The 23612-nt window shown below is 37.2% G+C and overlaps 2 protein-coding genes across 4 annotated transcripts in view; one reads left to right on the top strand and one right to left on the bottom strand.

The window, feature by feature from the left end:
- Positions 1-3427, bottom strand: part of SIAE (sialic acid acetylesterase) — a 37458-nt gene extending 34031 nt beyond the window's left edge. The window contains exons 1-2 of one of the 3 annotated variants that reach the window (XM_032285092.1): positions 1706-1792; positions 233-315 (exon numbers count right to left, since the gene is read on the bottom strand). Coding sequence is in view for 1 of the 3 variants with exons in the window: in XM_032285091.1 (XP_032140982.1) it covers positions 1706-1772 (67 nt within the window). In the remaining 2 variants the exon portion in view is untranslated. Of the gene's footprint in view, positions 1-232; positions 316-1705; positions 1838-3350 lie in introns of those variants that run through there. The other 2 variants (XM_032285093.1, XM_032285091.1) reach the window with 2 other exon arrangements.
- On the top strand, positions 1905-22262 carry SPA17 (sperm autoantigenic protein 17). The gene is made up of 5 exons (XM_032285094.1): positions 1905-2050; positions 3331-3511; positions 9046-9116; positions 19391-19477; positions 21764-22262. The coding sequence occupies exons 2-5, from the start codon at positions 3358-3360 to the stop codon at positions 21914-21916; spliced, it is 465 nt and encodes a 154-aa protein (XP_032140985.1). The 5' UTR covers positions 1905-2050; positions 3331-3357; the 3' UTR covers positions 21917-22262.
- Positions 22263-23612: the final 1350 nt, after the last annotated feature.

The following is a 23612-nucleotide window of genomic DNA, read 5'->3' as shown; positions in this document are numbered from 1 at the left end:
AGTCTTGCTCTGTCGCCCAGACTAGAGTACAGTGGCCCAATCTCAGCTCACCACAACTTCCACCTCCTGGGTTCCGGCGATTCTCCTGCCTCAGCCTCCTGAGTAGCTGGGATTACAGGTACCCGCCACCACACCAGGCTAATTTTTTTCTTTTTTAATTTTTAGTAGAGACAAGGTTTCGCCATGTTGGCCAGGCTGGTCTTGAACTCCTGACCTCAAGTGATCCGCCCACCTCAGCCTCCCAAAATGCTGAGATTACAGGCATGAGCCAACATTTGGATTTTTCAGGTCTTCAGTTTTTTCCTTCATTTAGGGCTGGAGTAGAAAAACAGGGATTAGTATTTTGGGGAAGAGACCATCATTAAAAGTGGAATAACAATAGGACAGTGGTTACCTCTGGTGAGGAACAGTGGATGCATTGGCAAGGGGCACAATGGCAGGCTGAATAGACTGACAATGTTCTAGTTCTTAAGTTGGGTGCTGCTCTCATGGGTGTTTATTTTATTGTGTCATTGTTACGTATAATTTTGTGCACCTCCAGTATTACGTGGTAAACATGGGCACAGGAGGAATGCCTTAAAGGAAGGATGTCAGGATATGCAACCAAGTAGAGTACTAATGAATGAAAAATGTAATTAATGAAGGTGATATAACAGTAAGACCCAAAGGAGGAGATAAAATACTGACACTAAAATAAATAGCTTTTAACTAAAAACCTCCCCACCTCATTTGATAGATCTCAAAGGTCACTGAGTGGAGATAAGAATCAGCAAATCAGAGTGCTAGCAGTTTGCACGTTTGTTAAACCCTGAACAATCATTTATGGGCTGCAGTTTGTCTGAATCTAGGTACTTTTCTGGCTCTCAGGTAGAGCAGCAGACATTTTTCTGCAAGCTGTTCTCCTGCCCCAACTTTCATTTCTTAACATCTCCAGGGTCCACTCTTTGAGTGTTTTGAAAAAGAAAGGAAGAAAACCAACATTTTCACTTTAGTTTGCATTAGCAGATAGATTCCATCTTCTGCTGCCTCCATACTGTGACCCAGTGTCCAGCCTAGGGTATTCGAATGGCAAGATTTAACCTACACAACAGCAAAATCGAGTCACCCTCCTCCTCTATGCCACTCATATTATCCCACCACCAATATCTGTAAGCTGCACCAGAAATCAAAACTGAGCCTTAAATAGTCTGAGCTAGTGAGGAGGCTGTATTTCTTAGCCCTAATAACCACTTAAACTAGTAAAATTTAATTCCCCCACGGAACCCCGCCTGAAGCAAACTCTCCCCAAGGGCACCACTGAGGGGGCAGCGCTGAAATGTTTTGGATGATTCAGTCACCTGTTTCCAAATATTATCTAACTAGCTTCGCCCCCTTCCCTGAGCTCCTCTGCAGTTACTCCAGAACCCCGAAGGTCTCTTTCTGGGCACATTTGGGCCTCCCCACTGAGATAAACGGCACTTCCTCCTTGCTCACGCGCCGTATGTTAGGGATGATGAGTGGGAGTGGAGCAATCGGAGAGGCCGGGGTCCAACCCAGCGGATCCCTGCAGACCAGGCCTAGGTCGGAGATGAGAGTCCCTAGCCAAGCTAGGTTCCTTCGGCGACCTTTGAGAAAGGGGCACTGGTCCGTGTCCCGGAGGGGACGCGGAGTCTCGGAGCCCGCACAGCCTGAGGGGCAGGGGTCCGGCCGAGCCGGGCCGCCTCACCTGCACTTTTGTCGGCCCACAGGATTAACGGCAGCAGCAGCCCGACTACAAGCCCCGGCGTGACCATAGTTGCCAGGATCTGCCCGCCGCCCGGGACTGGGAAGGTGTACTCCTGGTGGGGGCGGGGCGAGGGCGGGGCCTGGCAGGGGCGGGGCCTGTCGGAGGCGAGGTCGGCTCCACCCTTTTCAGGCCCTGCAGTCCTCCAAGCCTCCAGCGACCGCAGGGCGGGGCCGTGCTCGCCCCTTCCCGGCCGCCGTAGTTTTTTTTTTTTTTAAAAGAAAAAACGGTTACCTAGCAACGAGAAAAACAACCGGAACCAGTGGCACCAGCTGGGAGAGAAAGGAGGTGAGGCCGCTTCCCTACTTGCTCTCCGACACCAAAACTTCCCCTTTTCCCTTTGTCTCTCGTATTCTCTCAGCATCCCAGACACAACCTAGAGGCAGCCCATTCGGCGCGAGTCTGAAATCCCGGGTCCTCAACGTCTTGCCCTCGACTAGACGGGTCTGCCCCCTCCGCCCTCCCTCCTCTGACTACACTGGTTCACGGTCTCGCCAGTCCTCACCGCCCTAGAATGATTCAATACCCCCATCTCCTGCTCTCAGAAAAAGCAAAAGAGAGGAGCTTGGCGTGGTCGCGCGCGTTTGTAATCCCAGTTGCTCGGGAGGGTGAGGTGGGAACACCGCTGGAGTCCAGGAGTTCGAGGCCAGAGACACCGTTTCAAAGAAAAAAAAAACGATGAAACGAGAACCCTCCATAGACTGAGCCTCATTAAACCGTCTAGTTCCCCTAACCTGGACCCCTACCATGGCCTCTGTCTCTATTCCTCACTGACACGCACTCTCACATTAACAGGCCGAGTCCCTGAGGATTCTTTTCATACTCAGTAGCTCAACCCTCTGCTTAGCAGCTACCCTTAATCTAGCCCTTGTATTCCAAGACAGGAAGAGATAGTCTGGTCAAGAAGAAACCGGAAAATATAAGAATCCCAAAACTTTAGAGGCTGGGATTTCAAAATCATGACACACCCCCATCCCATCCCATCCCATCCCTCCCTCACACCTAGGCACGCACAACCCCATTCCACAGTACAAAGGTGTTCAAAGCATTATGGGGTCATGCTTCAGAAGTGGCAGCAAAGGGAAAGACTGTGCAACTTCTTCATTCAACAAATTGATTTCTAGAACCAGGACTAATTTCTACTCTTTAATTATATATATGTATATATATATATACTTCAAAGAGGGTATTCTCAGCAATTGATAATGAATTCAATTTAACTTTTTAACAATCATTCTCTCTAAATTTCTGTGTGATAGTAAAAATTTACCCTTACCTTTTGAGAATACCAAAGGTAAAGAGAGAAAAAGTCATATTGAAATTGTGATTTTTTTTGTAGTGTTTAAAAAAAGATTTGCCCTAGTGAATGGGTCTGTATTTGTATTATTCTAATTCATAATGCAGAATTAAAACTCTTTGGAAGAAATGAATGGACTTGGTTTGTGTTGGGGAAAAAAGGAATTCAAGTCCAAAAAATGTGGGTCTCAGAAATAATTCTTTGGCATAGTTGTGGTTATATAAGTAAAATCAGACAAATTTAAAGACAGTACTCTTTAATGAATCTTTAGGTTCCACAGGCAGTTCTTACCAAGAAGATGTCGATTCCATTCTCCAACACCCACTATCGAATTCCACAAGGATTTGGGAATCTTCTTGAAGGGCTGACACGCGAGATTCTGAGAGAACAACCGGACAATATACCAGCTTTTGCAGCAGCATATTTTGAGAGCCTTCTAGAGAAAAGAGAGAGTAAGCTTTCTAAAAGTAGTCACTTTTTAAAATAGGAGACTAAGCCTTTGTTTATGGTAAAACTTGCTTAAGACCATCTCCATTCTGCAGAAAGCCTTTATGAGGCAAGGAGTTTCAGATAACAGTTCTTGCTCTTTGAAACAGTATGTACCTCTGTGATATGTTCTCTTAAGTCAGTTTCACATTATGGAAGATTACCAGTTCATTATTCAGACCTTCATTGTATTTCTTACAGACATACAGTGCGGAAGGTAACTTCAAAAGAGCATACATTTCTCTGGAGAATTCAGTGGGGGGACAAAAGATCATGCAGTCTACCCTCACCACATTCCAGCACACTGTTCCCGTGTCTCCCTGGCAGTTGACTATTATTCTTGAGATGGTTGTCTGTTCCATTTTGATTCCTTTCATTTGAAAGTATTATAAGTGCTGCAAAAAGAATTCTGCACTCCTTAAATAAACTGATATTCGCTAGGGTATATGAAACTGTTCTGCAATAAAGGCACAGAAAAAATGCTTTGAAAGCTGGACTGCCAGCCTGGAAAGGTAATTTCTATTCTTTATGCTAAGTCCCATCCTGCACAGATGCCAAGATCCCCACTAACAATAACTCTTTGGTTGAAAGCCAAAGCAAAGTCCCGTCACTCCCATAAATAAAATTTCTAAATCCCCAACCATGAAGGTTTATGACTGTCAGGGCTTGACCAGTTTTGTACTAAAAACCTATCCTTAGCCAGGCATGGTGGTGCACACCTTTAGCAGCAGCTACTCAGGGGCTGAGGCAGGAGGATCACTTGAGCCCAGGGGTTCAGAAGAGTAGTAAGTTATGATTACACCTGCGAATAGCCACTGCACTCCATCCTGGGCAACAAAGTGAGTCCCTTTCCCCACTCCCATGACCCCCGCCCCAACCCTCAGAAAGCCATTCTTGATTAGAACATCCATTTTATGTAAACTCTTGTCATCATTACTTTTTATTACAGTATTCCAATGGAGTGGTAAAGGTGACTAGAAATAGGCACAAGCAAACAAACATTCTATTGTAATCATTTTATAGTGGAAGAAAACCTAGCACAAGGGTAAAATTAAAGCAACTCCCATACACACTTCATAGCTCCACCCGCTTGCTTTTTTTGCCCTGCCCTCGCAGAGCTCAGAATCTCTGCCAATTTCCTGAATGTTGCTGGTCTTTTCCATATCCGGTCAGTGTGAATATTTGTTGCACAATCTGACACTTTAAATATTTTCCACTGAAAACATTTGATAAACTATATATAGAAGAGGAACGTTATTAAGAGAAATTATGTGGCAATAGACTCTGGGGCCTATTTGAGGGTAGAGGTAGGAGGTGGGTTAGGATTGAAAAACTACCTATCAATCATTATGCTGATTACCCTGGTGACAAAAATTGTCTCCACACCAAAGTCCCTCGACATAGAGTTTACCCATATAACAAATCTGCATGTGCATCCCTTGAACGTAAAACGAAAGTTGGAAGGGGGAAAAGAATAAAATTCTTTGGAAAAAGAGGTGAATTGTAATGAACATTTGTTTTATTATAAGATTAACTGCAAATTCATGCAGTAAAAAGTCTTTAGTCATTTATTTAATTTTAGAACTGAGAAACATCCCATCATAAAAACATTTGCGTCATTGTTATCAGATCACAGTAATTAAAGCAAATGTTTCAGATTAACGGTCTCAGGACACTAGCTCTCTAATAAACAATGGGTAAAACCATTTGAAAAAATTGTAAGCACCACACCCAATTACACCCATGGGCAAATTATCTAGATGATATAAGTTTCAGAATTCAGTCTCTTCAAAAAGGAAAAAAAAAAAAAAAAAACAATCGTTATAGACCACTAGCTCAGTCTCCCACACAGTGCAAGAATTCTCTTGCCAGCCTTCATCATAGGTGGTTACTAGTCTTCATTTTTATTTTTGTGACAGGAAACATGTTAGTATATGATTTAAGTGGTATTTCAGGTCACTAGAAAAAAGATGGACTCTTTTATTAAATTATTTTGAGATTAAAAAGGAAAAAGATAAAATTGGATCAATTTCTTATACACAAGGACAAATTCCAAATTAGTCGAGTATATAAATATTTTTTAAAAGAAACTGTACAGATAAATATGGATGAATCTCTCTGTAAGAGAAGAAAAAGTTTTGCTAGCTAAATTGCTTTAGTTGCTTCAAAAATTTGGAAGCAATTAGGGAAAAGATTGTTATAATTTGACAACATAAAAGCAAACTTTTACATGAGAAAAAGCACTGTGAGGAAAACAAAACTACAAAAGACAAACAGAAAAAATATTTGTAATTTATGTCCCAGTGGGTTAATAGCCCTAATAAATAGTTTGAAAAAAAAAAAAAAAAACAGTGTGTTACAGGCTTATAGAACCCAATAGAAAACATTGTCAAGAGATATGAGCAAACAGTTCACACAAAAATGAATGCGAATGGCACTTACAAAAATATATTCAAACTAATTCATAATTAATAATAATAGAAATCCAAATCAAAACTGCACTGACCTAGCAATAACAATCCCTCCATTATATTGGCAAAAACTCAACATACTCTGTAGGCAGTGCTGTGGGATAATAAGCATTTATATACATTGCTGGTGGATAAGCAAAATGCCATAATTTCAAGGAGGGAAACTTAGCAATACCTACCAAAATTATATATGTATTTAATCTTTGACCCAGAAGTTCCACTTTTACATTTTTCAGTGCACTATTCTTTGTAGAAACAATCCAAATATCCATAATAGGAGGTTGAGTGAATATAGTACATGTACACAACTGAATAATATATATTACTGTTTTCAAAAATGAAAAAGGTCACTTGATGATACTATAGGTGATACTATGGAGTAACTTTCAGGACATGTTCAGTGAAAACAGCAAGATGAGAAAAAGTGTGCTTAATGTGCTACTATTTTTTTTTTTAACAGAGACGGGAATCTCACTATATTATCCAGACTGTTCTCAAACTCCTGGAGTGCAGTGGTACAATTGTGGCTCCACTGCAACCTCCCAGGCTCAAGCAGTCCTCCCACCTCAGCCTCCCAAGTAGCTGCAACTATAGGCATACACAACCACACTGGGCTAATTTTTGTTTTGCTTTGTTTTGTTTGTAGAGAGAGGGTTTCACCATGTTGCCCAGGCTGGTCTCAAACATCTGAACTCAAAAAATCCGCCAGCCTTGGCCTCCTAAAGTGCTGGGATTACAGGAGTGAGCCACCACACTCGGCTTCAATTATATTTTTAAATGGAAGAGTAAATCTTTAAAAACTTAACATTTACCTTTAGGAGAAAGTGAACACAGTAGAGGGAACATGATATAAAATATCTTTAATTTGGAGTCATAAAAGTTTAGCATAGTTATAATTTTAAATTTAAAAATTTTTAAGCAATTTCTAAACTGTAAAAGCAAAGTGAAACATGAGCCTAACTAGTATTGACTGAGTGACATACACACACCGAAAGGAATTATTTCAAGTGATATTAAAATGTAATAATTTGTGCATGCCTAGTGCCTATATCCTAAAAACAAAATGAAGTTATATATTGTAGAACAAAGCAAGTAAGCAACTAAGCTAGTATTATTAGGAATAAGATTTTTAGTATAGGAAAAGTGACATTCAAGTAAGAAAATGAAAGAGGTTAATAAAATCCTGTAATCCTAAATTTGAGTTGAAAAATATCAGTGTGACCTCATGTTTTCTCTCGTTGAAAAATGAAAGAAGTATTTTCTGGCTTTGTACTTAAAGGCCTCAAAACAATGACCAACCCAGTACCAGTGAGCACCTAGCTTCTAGGTTGTCATCTCTAAATACCATTCCCAGGAATGAAGGCTTCCTGGAGAACAAGCTAATTTCATGAACTTGGCAGGAAATATACAAGATTAGGCTGAACATCTTGCCATACCAGAAAAGACAGATGCTATCAAAGATTACTAGAGGTGTTTCCAAGGGACTCAGGAACATTTGAGCACCTGAATAAGCTACCGCTGGACAAATGTTTGACAATTAGAGCATCAATAATAAGAATAATGTGTGCATTGGATTGAAATGCATCCATTTTCTTAAACATTTGTGAATTTGTGGTTGTTAAAAAAAACATTCATTGGTCATCTTTAAAGGATTCTAGGAATTCAACTGATTATTCTGAAAACTGGTAAATAAAAGGAAAGAACCAAACCTTTAACCTTTCTTTCCTGTAAGAACTGTTCTTCAGAGTAACCAAACAGTTGATGAGGAAAAGTTCTCCTTAATGAGTACTCCAGAAAATAAATAAGTATTGATCAAATTAGAGCATTACCATTTCACAACCCCTAAAAAAAATGATCTAAGCAAGGATCATCAGGGGGCCAATAAAAATTATAAAAGAGTAACCACATATTATAAATTTTATGACAGAATTACACAGCACTACCAATCAAGTATACTTGCTGAAAAAATCAAACCATCAAACCCACATCAGATCAAACCTAAACATCTAATACCAGTCTGCAGGAAATTGAAAGGCAGAAGAATTTGTTAAAGCCACCATGGGGATAGTCAGAAACATCTGAACTATGAAAAACTCCAAAGGGAAAATCACCTAATTTCATCAACAAATAAATTGCAAGGAAAGAATCGGACTGAGGGATCTTTAAAAGAAATTTAAAAGACATAACAAAGGGCTGTGCATCCCCATTTTGGGGATCCTGATTTGAACCAACAGATAAATAAGACAATGGTAGAAATTTGGATAGTTGACTGAATAATTGATAATATTGAGGAATTATTGATATTATTAGTATTTTGAAGTATGATAATGGTGTTGTGGTTATATTTTTAAAGTATATATTGAGATACATTCTGAAATAAGTAATTGTAGATAAAATAACAGGATGCAAGGGGTTGGTTTAGAAATAATCAGAAGAAAGGGTTACAGATAAAACAAAGTAAATCACGGGTTGATAATTGAATCTAGACAGTATGCACATGGGAGTTTCTTATCCTATTTACTTTCTAAGTTTGAAATTTTTCATACTATAAAGTTAAAGAAAAAATTGTTTAAAAATAAATATCTGTCTTTGTCTATGTCAACTGTCTACATATTATTTTTAAAAGTTTCTTTCATCCTTCACTTTTCCAAACTTTCTGACAACTTAGCATTTAGTTTTATACATTTTTCTGTGTTTACTAATGCATGTTCTAAGTGTCAACATTTATATTTAAGTACTGGCATTTGTTCTTTCTCCCATTTTATTATAAATTCTATCAAGGCAGAAATTATGTTTTTGGTGCTGTTCTAAGTATCCCCAAAGGGTCATCCAATGTTCAATTGGTAATTGTATATTTAATGATCACTGCTAATGTCTGCAGTGCTAGGCTATGTACTATGTCAACAAGATTTTGGACTGTCAGTAAAGAACCTGTAATTTGAAACAAGAAACTTATATTTGTGTTACTATTCTATATTTACCTTAATGCATTCAAATAAATCTGAAGTTATTATATTTTTATTATTTAGAAACCAACTTTGATCCAGCAGAATGGGGGAGTAAGGTAGACGACCGCTTCTATAATAATCATGCATTTGAGGTATGGTCCTTTGAAGCTATTGGATTTGGCTATTTCTTCTCTCTCTCAATGGCTAGCAATTATTAGGCTATCCCCAGAATTGTGAGAATTATGTGAGGAGGCATCACAAATAACTTATTAAATCTTTTTAATTGGTCTGGGATTTTTTTATGAAAATTTTTTTCTAAAGTATCTGAGTCATGTACAGATATTTCACTTAAGTTTAACAATGATCAACAGGAAGAAAGTGCTTGCAAGTTATGAATAATTATTTCATTATTTATTCTTCAAATGTTTTCAGCATCACAGTGCTTAACAATAGCAGGTACTCAACAAATAATTACTGAATTAATAGGTGAATAGTCTATTTCATAGTCTATATTATGAATAGTCTGTTAAATAGTCTATTTCATAGACCAAAACACTATTAGTCCAATCATTTCATTATCAGTGATATATTACAAAAGACTAATTATAATTAAAGATGGTAATGGTATAGTTTTCTCTATAAAGCTAGTTTTTTCAGCGCCTGAGCCTATATTTCTCTTTAGCAGCTTTACAAAGACAACTTTCTCAACCGAGTTTCCTCAAAAAAAGATTAAGCCCTAAACCAAAGGCACTAATTGCATATAAGGAATCAGTGCCCTGCTTTGTATCTAGAATGGTTCTGGTTGTGTACCATCCTTGGGAAAATTGAGAAAAGAGGCACTGAAAACATTCTCTGTGTTCTATGACTTAGATAATGAATCCTGGTTGAAAAAGGCTGTGTGGTATCAGCATTATTGGCATCAACTGGAAACTTGATAGAAATTCAGAGTCTCACAGGAAACATGAAAAACAAGGAAATATGACACCCCAGAATGAACACAATTCTTCAGCAATAGATCATAACCAAAATGAAATTCTTGAGGTCTCAGGTGAGGAATTAAAAATATTGGTTTTTAAATATGGTCAGTGAGGTGCAAGAGAAATCTGAAAACCAATACAAAGAACTCAGGGAAACAATTGAGGATATAAATGAAAAATTATTCAAGGAGATAGATTTTTATTTTAAAAAAACTCTAACATAAATTCTGGAATTGAAGAATTTATTGAAGGAAATGCAAAATATATTCAAAAGCTTTAACAATAGACTAGACTAAGTAGAACAAAAAAAATTTAGAACTTGAATACAGGTCTGAAACGATCCAGTTAGACAAAAGTAAAAGAGAATAAAAAAAGCCTGTAAGACATTTGGGATAACATAAAGCAACTGAATATTTGAATTATTGGTATCCCTAAGGACATAAAGATCAGAAGGTTTAGAAAACCTATTTAATGTAATAAAAATGAAAACTTTGCAAGTCTAGCAAGAGATTTAAGCATCCAGATATAAAAGGCACAGTGATTCCCCAAACAAATACAACACACATACACACACACACACATACACACACACACACACACACACACACACACACATACACAGGTTTCACCACAGCACTATCTAAAGTCAAAGAGTGAATTCTAAAAACAGCAAGAGAAAAACATCAACTTAGAGGGAAAACCCATCCGACTGGTAACTGTATTTCTCAGCAGAAACCTGACAGGCCAGGAAGAATGGAATGATGATTCAAAGTGCTGGAAGAAAACAACTATCAGCCAAGAATTCTATATCCAGCAAAATTAACCTTCAGAAATGAAGGAAAAATAAAGTATTTCCCAAACAAGCAAACTAGCCTTGTCCTGCAAGAAATGTTCAAATAAATCTTCAACTTGGAAGCCAGAAGATGGCATTTAGCATCATGAAAACACATGAAAGTATAAAACTCAATGTTAAAGCAGTCACACAAAGGAGGAAGAGAAATGAACCAAATGGCACCACAACAGAATTCCACCAATCCACAATGACAAACAGTAAGAGAAGAAGAAACAAATAATATATAAAATAACAAGAAAACAATTAACAATATGACAAAAGCAACAAAACTTCACATATCAATAATAACTTTAAACATATATAGATGAAATATTCAACATAAAAGCTATAGATGAGCTGAATGAATTTCTTTTAAAAAAAAAAAAAAAACATGATCCAACTATATGCTTCCAATAAGAAACTTACCTTACCTGTAAAAACATATAGACTGCAAGTAAAGAGGTGGAAAAACATATTCCAGACCAACAGAAACCAAAAGTAAGCAGAAGTAGCTATAGTGATATTCGGTAAAAACAGTTTAAGTCAAAAACAGTAAAAAACAACAAACAAGTTCACTTTATAATGAAAAAGGGATCAGTTCAGCAAGAGGATGTAACAATTGTAAATATATACACACTCAGCACTGGAGCAACCAGTTCATTTTAAAAAATTACTATGTGTAAAGACAGAGGTAGACTGAAATACAATAATAGTGGGGGACTTCAACACCCCACTCATAACATTAGACAGATTATCTAGACAGAAAATCAGCAAAGTAACTGATATAGTTTGGCTGTGTCCCTACCCAAATCTCATCTTGAATTGTAGTTCTCACAATCCCCACATGTTGTGGGAGGGATGCAGTGGGAGATAATTGAATTGTAGGGGTGATGGTTTTATAAGGGGCGTTTCCTCCTTTGCTCAACTCTCATTCTCTCTCCTGCCACTCTGTAAAGAGATGCCCTCCACCATGATTGTAAGTTTTCTGAGGCTTCCATAGCCATGCAGAAGTGTGTGTGAATCAATTAAACCTCTTTTCTTTATAAATTACCCAGTCTCAGTATTTCTTCATAACAGTGTACGAGCAGACTAATACAGTAATGTTTTTTTTGAGGCAGAGTGTCATTCTCTCACCCAGGCTGGAGTGCAGTGGCATAATCTCACCTCACTGCACCGTCCACCTCCCAGGTTCAAGCGATTCTCCTGCCTCAGCCTCCCAAGTAGCTGGAATTATAGGTACATACCACCACACCCAGCTAATTTTTGTATTTTATATTTTCACCATGTTGGCCAGGCTGGTCTCAAACTCCTGGCCTCAAGTGATCCATCCACCTCTGCTTCCCAAATTACTGAGATTACAGGTATGAGCCAATGTGGCCTAGCTAATACAGAAAATTGGTACTGCAGAGAGTGAGGCACTACTGTAAAGATACCCAAAACTTGGAAGCAACTTTGGAACTGTGTAACAGGCAGGGGTTGGAACCATTTGGAGGATTCAGAAGGCAAGAAGATGTTGGAAAGTTTGGAACTTCCTAGAGACTTGTTGAATGGGTTTGACCAAAATACTGATAGTGATATGGACAATGAAGTCCAGGCTGAGGTGGTCTAAGATGGAGATGAGGAACTTGTTGAGAATTGGAGTAAAGGTCACTCTTACTATGCAAAGAGACTCGCAGCATGTTGCCCCTTCCCTAAAGATCTGTGGAACTTTGAACTTGAGAGAGATAATTTATGGTATCTGGTGGAAGAAATTTCTAAGCAGCAAAGCATTCAAGAGGAAGCAGAATACAAAAGTTCAGAAATTTTGCAGCCTGATGACACAATAGAAAAGAAAACCCCATTTTCTGGGGAAAAATTCAAGCTGGCTGCAGAAATTTGCATAAGTAATGAGGAGCCAAATATTAATCACCAAGACAATGGGAAAAATGTCCCCAGGGTATGTGAGAGACCTTCACAGCAACCTCCCATCACAAGCCTGGAGGCCTAAGAGAGAAAAAATGGTTTTCTGGACCAGACCCAGGGCTGTCTTGCTCTCTGCAGCCTTGGGACATGGTATCCTGTGTCCCAGCTGCTTCAGCTCCAGCCGTGGTTAAACAGGGCCAATGTACAGTTCAGGCCATTGCTTCAGATGGTGCAAACCCCAAACCTTGGCAGCTTACATGTGGTGTTGAGCCTGTGGGTACACAGAAGCCAAGAATTGAGGTTTGGGAATCTGCACCTAGAATTCAGAGGAGAATGGAAACACCTGTATATCCAGGCAGAATTTTGCTGCAGGTGCAGAGCCCCCATGGAGAACCTCTGCTAGAGCAGTGTAGAAGGGAAATGTGAGGTCGGAGCAGCCACACAGAGTCCCCACTGGGGCACTGCCTGGTGGAGCTATGAGAAGAGGGTGACTATCCTCCAGACCTCAGAATGGTGGATCCACCAACAGCTTGCACTGTGCACATGGAAAAGCTGCAGACACTCAATGCCAGCCTATGAAAGCAGCCAGGAGGGGAGCTATACCCTGCAAAGTCACAGGGGTGGAGCTGACAAGGTCATGGGAGCCCACCCCTTACATCAGCATACCATGGATATGAGACATGGAGTCTAAGGAGATCATTTTGAAACTTTAAGGTTTAATGACTGCTCTATTGGATTTCAGACTTGCATAGGGTCTGTACCACCTTTGTTTTGGCCAATTTCTCTCATTTGGACCAGGTGTATTTACCCAATGCCTGTACCCACATTGTATCCAGAAAGTAACTAGCTTGCTTTTGATTTTACAGGCTTATAAGCAGAAGGAACTTGCCTTGTCTCAGATAGGACTTTGAACTTGGACTTTTGGGTTAATGCTGGAATGAGTTAAGACTTTGGGGGACTGTTGGAAAGGCATGATTGTGTTTGAAATGTGAGAGCATGAGATTTTGGAGGGACTGGGGCCAAATGATATGCTTTGGCTGTGTCCTCACCCAAATCTCATCTTGAATTGTTGTTCTCCTAATTCCCACATATCATGGGAGGGACCTTGTGGAGGTAATTGAATCATGGGTGTGATGGTTTTATAAGGAGCTTTTCCCCCTTTGCCCTGCTCTCATTCTCTCTCCTGCCATCCTGTGAAGAGGTGCTTTCCACCATGATTGTAAGTTTCCTGAGGCCTCCCAAGCCATGCAGAGCTGTGAGTCATTTAAATCTCTTTTCTTTATAAATTACCCAGTCTCAGGTATTTTTTCATAGCAGTTTGAGAATGAAGTAATGCCATAACATTGAACTTAAATTTGACTTTAAACAAATGGACCTAACAACATTTACAGAACATTCTATTCAGCAACTGCAGAATATATATTATTTTCATCAGCACATGGAACATTCTCAAAAATAGACCAAATAATGTTAGGGCACAAAATAAGTCTCAACAAATTTTTTAAAGTCAGTATAAAGTATCTTGTCAGACCACAGTGGAATAAAACTAAAAATCAATACTGAGAGGAATTTTGGAAATAGTACAAATACATGGAAATTAAACAACGTACTTCTGAAGGTCTACTGGATCAAGACAGAAATTTTTGAAAAGTTTGAAACAAATTTAAAGTTTGAAGAAAGTTTTTTAAAAGTTTGAAACAAATTAAAACTGGAAACAACATACCTATGGTATACAGAAAAAGTAGTGCTAAGAGAGAAGTTGATAGCAATAAATGCCTACATCAAAAATGTAGAAAGGCTACAAATTACCAGTTGAAAGATGAACCTCAAGCAACTTGAAAAGCAAGAACAAACCAAACAGTGGCAGAAAAAAAGAGGGAACAAAGATCAGAACAAAACTAAATGAAGACTAAAATGACAATACAAAAAGATTAACAAACCAAAAAAATTGGTTCTTTGAAAAGATAAATAAAATTGATAAATGGCTAGCTAGACTAACCAAGAAGAGAGAAGACCCAAATAAACAAAATTAGAAATGAAAAAGAAGACATTACAACTGATGGTACAGAAACATAAACAGTCATCAGAGACTATGATGAACAATTATACACTCACAAACTAGAAGACATAGAGGAAATAGATAAATTCCTGGAAACATACAACCCACCAAGATTGAATCAGGAAGAAATAGAAAACTTGAACAGACCAATAACAAGTAGTAAGATTGATACAGTAATAAAAATCTGCCCCCATCATCACCACCAAAATAAAAGGCCAGGCTTAAGGAATTCACAGCCAAATTCTACCCAGCTCTGCATACAAAGAAGAACTAATCCTGAAACTATTCCAAAAAATTGAGAAGAATGGATTCTCCCTAAACTCATTCTATGAGGCCAGTATCACCCTGATACCAAAACCAGACAAGAACCCAACAAAAACAGAAAACTGCAGACCAATATTCCTGATGAATAGATGCAAAAATCTATAACAGAATACTAGCAAACAAAATCCAACAGCACATCAAAAAGGTAACACACCATGATAAAATCAGTTTTAAACCATGGATACAAGGATGATTCAACATCTGTAAATCAATAAATGTGATACATCAACAAAATGAAAGACAAAAATCATATGCAGAAAAAGCATTTGATAAAATTCAACATCACTTCATTATAAAAATCCTCAACAAACTAGGCATAGAAGGAACATACTTCAAAACAATAAATGCCATATACAAAAATTCCACAGCTAATACTATATCTAATAGAAAAAATTAAAAGCAGTTCCCCAAAGAACAGGAACAAGACAAGGATTTTCACCACTCCTATTCAACATACTACTGGAAGTCCTAGCCAGAGCAATGAGGCAAAGGAAAGAAATAAAAAACATCCATATTGGAAAAGAGTAAGTCACTTATCTCTGTTTGCTGTATATACATATATATATATATATATATATATATATATATGAATATATATTCAGAAATGAGGTCTCACTCTGTCATCCAGGCTGGAGTGCCATGGTGTGATTATAGTTCATTGTAGCCTTGGCCTCTTGGAATCAAGGGATCCTCCCATCTTAGGCTCCCAAGCTGCTAGGACTACAAACGTGCCACCACACTGAATAATGTTTTTGTCTTTTGTAAAGATGGAGTTTTGCCATGTTGTCCAAACAGGTCTCCAGCTCCTGGTCTCAAGTGATCATCCTGCCTTGGCCTCCTAAAGTGCTGGGATTTCAGGCATGAACCACCATGCCTGACTCCCAATATAATCATATCTAGAAAAATCTAAAGACTCCACTAGAAAACTCTTAGATTTTTTAAAAGAATTCATTAACGTTGCAGGATACAAAATCAATGCACAAAAATCAGTAGCATTTATATACACTAATAACAAGGTGACTGAGAAAAGAATCAAGAAGGCAATCCCATTTATAATAGCTTTAAAAAACAAGGAGTAAATGCAACCAAGGTGGTGAAAAATCTGTACAAGAAAAACGATAAAACACTGATGAAAGCAATTGAAGATGATACAAACAAATGGAAAAACATCCCAGGCTCATGGATCAGAAGAATTAATATCTTTAAAATGACCATACTTTTTCTCAAAACAATCTACAGAGTCAATGCTATCCCTATCAGAATACCAGCTCACTTTTCACAGAATTGTGAAAAACAATCCTAAAATTCATATGGAACCAAAAAAGAGTCCAAATAGCCAAAGCAATCCTGAGCAGGAAAAACAAAGCTGGAGATATCACATTATTAAATGATATTCAAATGATATTATAGGTTGGTGCAAAAGTAATTGCGGTTTTTGCTATTTCAGTAGAAAAATACTGCAGTTACTTTTGCACCAAATGAATACAAGGCTATAGTAACCAAAACAGCATAGAACTGGTATAACAACAGACACATAAATCAATGGAATAGAGAAGAATCAGAAATAAACCCATATACATATAACCAACAGATCTTTAGCAAAGCTGGTAAGAACATACATTGTGGAAAGGACATCCTCTTCGATAATTAGTGCTGGCAAAATTGGAGACCCATATATAGAAAACTGAAACTGGATCCCTATCTCCCATCATATACAAAAATCAACTCATCATCAATTAAAAATCTAAACATAAGACCTAGAAGTATAAAAATGCTAGAAGAAAACCTAGGGGAAACTTTTCTGGATATTGGTCTAGGCAAAGAACATATGACTAAGACAACAAAAGCACAGGCAACAAAACCAAAAATAGACAAATGGGACTTAATTAAGCTAAAAAGCTCCTGCACAGTGAAAGAAATAATCAACAGAGTGAAAAGACAAGCTGTTGAATGGGAGAAAATATTTGCAAACTATTCATCCACCAGAGGACTAATATCCAAAATACACAAGGGAGTCAAACAATTCAACAACAACAACAAATAAATAATCCCATTAAAAATGGGCAAAGGGCTGGACATGGTGGCTTATGCGTGTAATCCCAGCACTTTGAGAGGCAAGGCAGGAAGATTATTTGAGCCCAGGAGTTTGACATTAGCATGGGCAACGTGGTAAAACCCATCTCTACAAAAAATTAGCCAGACGTGGTGGTGTGCACCTGTAGTCCCCAGTTACTAGGGAGGCTAAGGTGAAAGGAACACTTGAGCCCACAAGCCAAGGCTGTAGTGAGCCATAATCATGCCATTGCACTCCAGCCTGGGCAACAGAGTGAGACCCTGTCTCAAAAAAAAAAAAAAAAAAAAAAAAAGAGAGAGAGAGAAAGAAAGAAAAGAAAAGGAAAGGAAAAAGTAAAAAGAACTTGGAAAAGGACACGAATAGAGATATTTTAGAAGACATACAAGTGCAACAGGTATATTTTTAAATGCCCAATATCACTAATCATCAGAGAAGTTCAAATCAAAACTACAGTAGGTATCATCTTACCCCACTCAGAATGGCTATTATGAAAAAGACAAAAAAAAAAATAACATATTGGCAAGGATATAGAGAAAGGAGAACTCTTATACACTGTTGGCAAGAACATAAATTAGTACAGCCTTTAAGGAAAACAGTATGGAGATTTCACAAATAACTAAAAATAAAACTACTATTCAGTCCAACAATCTCACTATTAGGTATCTACCCAAAGGAAAATAAATTAATACATCAAAAGATACCTTCATTTTTATGTTGTTTGCAGCACCATTCACAACAGCAAAATTATGGAATCAACCTACATATCAGTCCAATGGATGAATGAATAAAGAAAATACGGGATATATACACAATGAAATATAATTCAGCCATAATAAAGAAAGAAGTTATGTCTTGTTCAGCAACATGGATAAAACAGGATGCCATTATCTTAAGTAAAACAAGCCAGGCACAGAAAGACATGTAGTAGATGTTTACACTCGTAAGTGGGTGCTAAAAAAAAATGTGTTCAAATGGACATAGAGAATGAAATGATAGATAATGGAGACTCAAAAAAATGAGGAGAGGTGGGAGGGGGGAGAATAATGAGAAATTGGTTAATGGGTAAAATGTACATTATTTGGGTAATGGACATCCTAAAAACCCTGACTTGATCACCAATCCATGCCTATAACAAATTTGTACGTGTACTCTATAAATTTGTACAAATATTAAAAAAAGAAGAAATTCAAAGTATTGTCTTCCCAAGGTCTACACATCAGAAGTTACATTTTTAAAAGATCACCAGAATAATTCGTAGGTACATTAAAATTTGAGAACACTGCTGTAGACAACTGAGTTAATACTGTTAGCCACAAAGCATCAGTGGATATTAGAATTGAAAAGAATTAACAAAGTTCAGGTTTTGGCGGTGTTCTCCGGTAGATTTGAGGGATTTCCTGAAGAAGTAGCTGTCACTTATTACATGAGTTTGAAAGTGAAGTTCCATCCATTTGTACCTGCAGATATGGGTGTGTTCTGCTTATTTCTATTTTACTAGATTCTCTGTGTTCATGTTTTATTTGTATTCATGTTTTATTGAAATAAAGTAATACTGTTGAAAATTTTAAATCCTTGTATCACATAGCAATTCTGGGGTATTTCTTTTTTTTAATTCTAAAGGTTTTATTTGATTAGAGCACATATTCTTAAATTTCAGTTTCATGGGTTAAATAAGCTCTTTCAATCGTGAATTAGCAATGCCTTTAGTTTGGGGAGGAAGACTTAAATAACCATGTCAAAATAGGCAGAGGTGGTTTCTCCTTTTATATTTAAATCAAAGCAAAACTCCACAGCAAAACTTCCTTCTTTTGCTAGTTTTAATTCATAAACCTCACTCAAAAGTCAACTTGACGTCACACTATAGAACACAATGCCATTTATTTTATTCCTATTTTAGAAACTATTGGAATCTCTCTTTTATACTTTGTTCAGGATTCATTATAGCATCTTATCAACTTTTAATATAGAACAGTGGTTTACTTTTATCATAAAACAGTGGTACACACATTCCAAAAGCAACAGATCAAATGTTTTGCCAATTATTTGGTCTTTAATATTTGTTTACACATATTCCCTTAAGAGCGTTAATTATTTATTCTTGTTTTAATGTATTTTCCTTATTAAAGATAAATATGTAGTATTTAATTCCCTCGATTTCTCAGTAATTTAAAGTAATATTTAATTACTTCTAAACAGTTTTATATAAGACTTTGCTATTTTGGAAACATTGCTAATTTGGCTCTCTCCTGTCTGTCCAGAAGCAAGAACCACCTGAGAAATGTGATCCTAAACAAGAAAAGTCTCAGATATCTGGGAAGGAGGAAGAAACACCAGTCACCATCTTAGTATGTAATATTTTTCATGTACTATTGAAGAATGATATTTTCATGTACAAAGAATGATATTACCCAATTTAAAATTGAACTCCAATGAATGTCTGTTATCTTTATTGTCAAAATTATGATTTTACCTTCCAGATAATTAACATCAAGATAAACTCCAGATAAAGATTAACATCAAGATAATATCCAGATAAAATAACTGGTAGATCATTTTCAGCCATGCCTCTTATGATCAAAAACTCATTTTTCCCTTAAAAATAAAATCTTATTTTTCAAGATTGTTCATGGATGGAAAATCTCCCTATGGGGAAGGGCAGACAGAACTCACAGCCCCAGTTGTGATGTTTCAGATTCATCTTCCACTTTGGGAATTTTTCACTAATTGATGGTGTCACCACTATACAATAGCAAACATTCAGAGATAACAAAAGAAAAGTCACAGGGAATTACATACAGCCAAAATAATGGCTTTACAACAATGTGGCTTATTCATCTTCCAGGCATAACTCTCTACAAAAATACCTCTGTGCCTGAAGTACTACATCCAAGCAGTCAAGACATAGAGAAGTCCACCCTCAAAGATACCTATATTCAGTGGTGTGCTAGAGCCAGCTCTCAAGAGACAATTGTGCACATTTCTACCCAGGCTCATGTTCAGTAATGTCACTTTAATAACTTGAATCATCCACAATGAGAATTTTAAGACCATGGCAAACACTGCAAATCTGGGCTTTGTTTTTTTCTGGAGAGCCAGTTGTTAAAACACTTATCAGTACATGATTGTTTATATTCTTCATAGTCCAGACTCTTGTGGACTAGGCCTCATAAGGAAAAAAACTCACTCTCTACAATGTCGAAGTTCAAACTTCTGAGTTCCTTTTTATGTCTCAGGTCCCAGGTAGTTGCCCAGTATCTGGCACCCAGAATGGATATCCCCTCAAGGAATACCCTACTTCCTACCTAGTAATGCATGAATTTTCCCTATAAGATGTACAGGTTATTCCAGAATTATATCAATACAACCCAATAAGCCTAACATTAAGATGTAACAGGAAGTCAAGGAAGAAGGGAGTTTTATTTCCCTACATCTTTCATAGATGCTCTTACACAGGTTTTCATGAATTTGAATAGGGATCTCATTGATTTCCAACTTGAGTGTTTTCATTTGCCTGTATTAGGATGTCATCTCAAAGAATTTAGTACCATTCTGTTTGCATTTAAAAGTTTGAGCTAGATTTGTCTCATTGTTTATAATGGGGGGACTGGGAGCTTGAGAAACCCATTAATATGAGATTGAGTAAATATTAAATAAAAGTACATCAGTATAATATAATACAATGATGTCATAAAAAAAGAATGGGCCGAGTTATACACTGACTAATAATACAGAAAAAGAGAACCAAGATAAATTGTTACATGGAAAAAGTAGCTGCAGAACTCTGTGATTAGCATGATCTCATTTTTAAAATAAAAAGGCATATATATACCATATGAATATATTTGCATATGCAGAAATTTTGGAAGGATATAGATACTCAACTCATAATAATGGGTATCTCCCAGGAGCAGGATTTGAATAGGGGGAGAAAGCTTTCACTGCCGATGACATTTGAGTTTTTAAAGTGTATACATATCATTTCTATAATATTTAAAGATATATTAAAAGCTATATATTTATTCAGTTGTACACTAATGATTCATACATTTTACTATCTGTAAATTTATACCTAAAAATTTATACCCTTTTTTTTTAAAAAAAGATGGTATGTGCCAAAGTTCAACAAACCATGTTAAAACTGACTTTACTGGACTAAATGGATTTCTCTTTGGCACTTCACTTTAAATGTATGACTTTGATTAGCTAATCATTTAGAAATTGAGAAGTTATTCTAATTTATTGTATGTAATTATGATTATTTTTAGACATAACATTTATTCTTATTCTTAACATTTTTACCATGCCTCAAGGATTCTTTATTGTCCCTCCCCAACCCCCCAAAATAATACCTATTTAAGGAAACTGAAATAGGCACTATTCTGGGGGAAGGAAAGTTGGCAATGATCTTTTGTTGCTGAGACATATTAAAGAGTGACAAAACAAAATGCCTGCTATTTTGGCATTTGCCATTCGGTGCATATACAATGTGACAATATATGAAAGTCCCTCAGGAAGCAACAGATCTCAGATAGTTGCATCCCTAAATTGATTAAATTTTATGCATTTATTTTTATGGCATCAAAACTACGGCATGTTTAAAGAGTCTGTTACTTTTTCTACTTTCAATGAAGGACTCTTCTGAGGAAGATAAAGAAAAAGAAGAGGTTGCTGCTGTCAAAATCCAAGCTGCCTTCCGGGGACACGTAGCCAGAGAGGAGGTAAAGAAAATGAAAACAGATAGTCTTCAAAATGAGGAAAATGAGGAAAAAGAGGAAAACATGTGAGGACACTGTTTTTACCTCCAGGAAACATGAAAAATAATTCAACTCCATTAATGTTCTTGTTATTGTCTTTTTTTCCTGAATAAGGAAGATTAGATGTTGTGAAATAACATTTGTTGCTGTTGTGAAAATCTGTCATGAGCATTTGTTTAATAAGCATACCACTGAAACATGCCACTTGAAGATTTCTCTGAGATCATGAGTTTGTTTACACTTGTCTCAAGCCTATCTATAGAGACGCTTGGATTTAGAAGTATAGAACTAAAGTATCTGAGATTACAGAGATCTCAGAGGCTATGTGGTCTAACCATTACCAAATAAATAAATCCTCGCTATCACATCCCCCAAAGATGTTCTTGAGCTCCTGTTTCACTCCCAGTGATAAAAAATTTCACTGCTTTTTAAGGATAGTCCATTTAAATTTAGAATTTTTAGAAAGATAAGCTGGGTCAAAACTCTGCCTCCTTCAGCCTGGCCAACATGGTGAAACTTCATCTCTACTAAAAATACAAAAATTAGCCAGACATGGTGACATGCGCCTGTAATCCCAGCTACTCAGGAGGCTGAGGCAGAAGAATCACTTGAACCCAGGAGGCGGAGGTTGCAGTGAGCTGAGATTGTGCCACTGTACTCCAGCCTGGACGACAGAGCAAGATTCTGTCTCAAAAAAAAAAAAATCTGCCCCCTTGTAAATTTAACCCACTTGTTTTCATTTATCATACATGCATTCGATTATTTATTGAAAATTTATTGAGCACTATTCATGTGCTGGGAACTTGTAGTGAATACCGTTCTTACACTTATGCAACTTACAATTTTTTATTGTTTTGCTCTCCAGAACATCACATTGGAAAAAGCAAAAGCTATCATATCATGCTGTCTTCTTCAGTTAAAACTTCCCAAGTTTTTTTAATATACAATGGTATATTAAAAAAATATACAAATGGTAATGCCTATTTTACAAACTCAGAGGCCTTATATCTTATTTGAATGGTTCACTGAACCATTCAAATCCCCAGTGCCTTATTTTTAGAAAGTTCAGTCTCTCCCTTTTGAGGCCCCTCCACCCTTGATTGTCCAAGAAACTGAGGGTTCATGTCTTAGACCAAAAGGTGCAGTTCTCTTCCCAATACGAAAGGTAGAAAGTACAGTCTTACCATTTAGTTAATGTTGTTGCCTTCTACCGTAACGTTGTAACATAGTCCAGCAGACTGAGGTGATTCTCTGACTGGTTCCAATTCCTGCCTGCACCATAGTGGATGGTCCGTGATTTAGTTCCAGGATTACATCTCTCTTCATTCATAGTTCCACAACCATTGTTCCCAAAGCTCAAAAACAAGGCGGGATGGCCCAGTCCTGAGGAGTTTCTAAAACTAGGTATATGTTATGTCATAAATAATACTCTTCTACAAACACTTTGATCCTTGTCATAGGCTTAGATGTACTCTTTCTCCAAAGCAGTTTTATTTCAGGTGCCTCACTGCCCATTCCTGGCACTGAGCCTTTATCAGGCACTGCAACAGAGGTTCACCCAAGAGATCTCCACTCAAACACAGTTGATTCACACCAACCCTTTTAAGGTTATGGCATTCATTCTCTAATGTCCACTCATACAGGTGGCCAAATCCTTCTAAAGTCTTGCTACCACTATAAAGAACTTCATGCTAGCTAAATACAAGTCTCTAACATCCTCCTTAAC

This window comes from Sapajus apella, unplaced genomic scaffold (assembly GCF_009761245.1).
Source record: "Sapajus apella isolate SASKATOON/1434 unplaced genomic scaffold, GSC_monkey_1.0 scaffold16, whole genome shotgun sequence".
Lineage (NCBI taxonomy): Eukaryota > Metazoa > Chordata > Mammalia > Primates > Cebidae > Sapajus > Sapajus apella.
The sequence above is the reverse complement of the archived record's forward strand: the minus strand, read 5'-3'. Positions and strand labels throughout refer to the sequence as shown.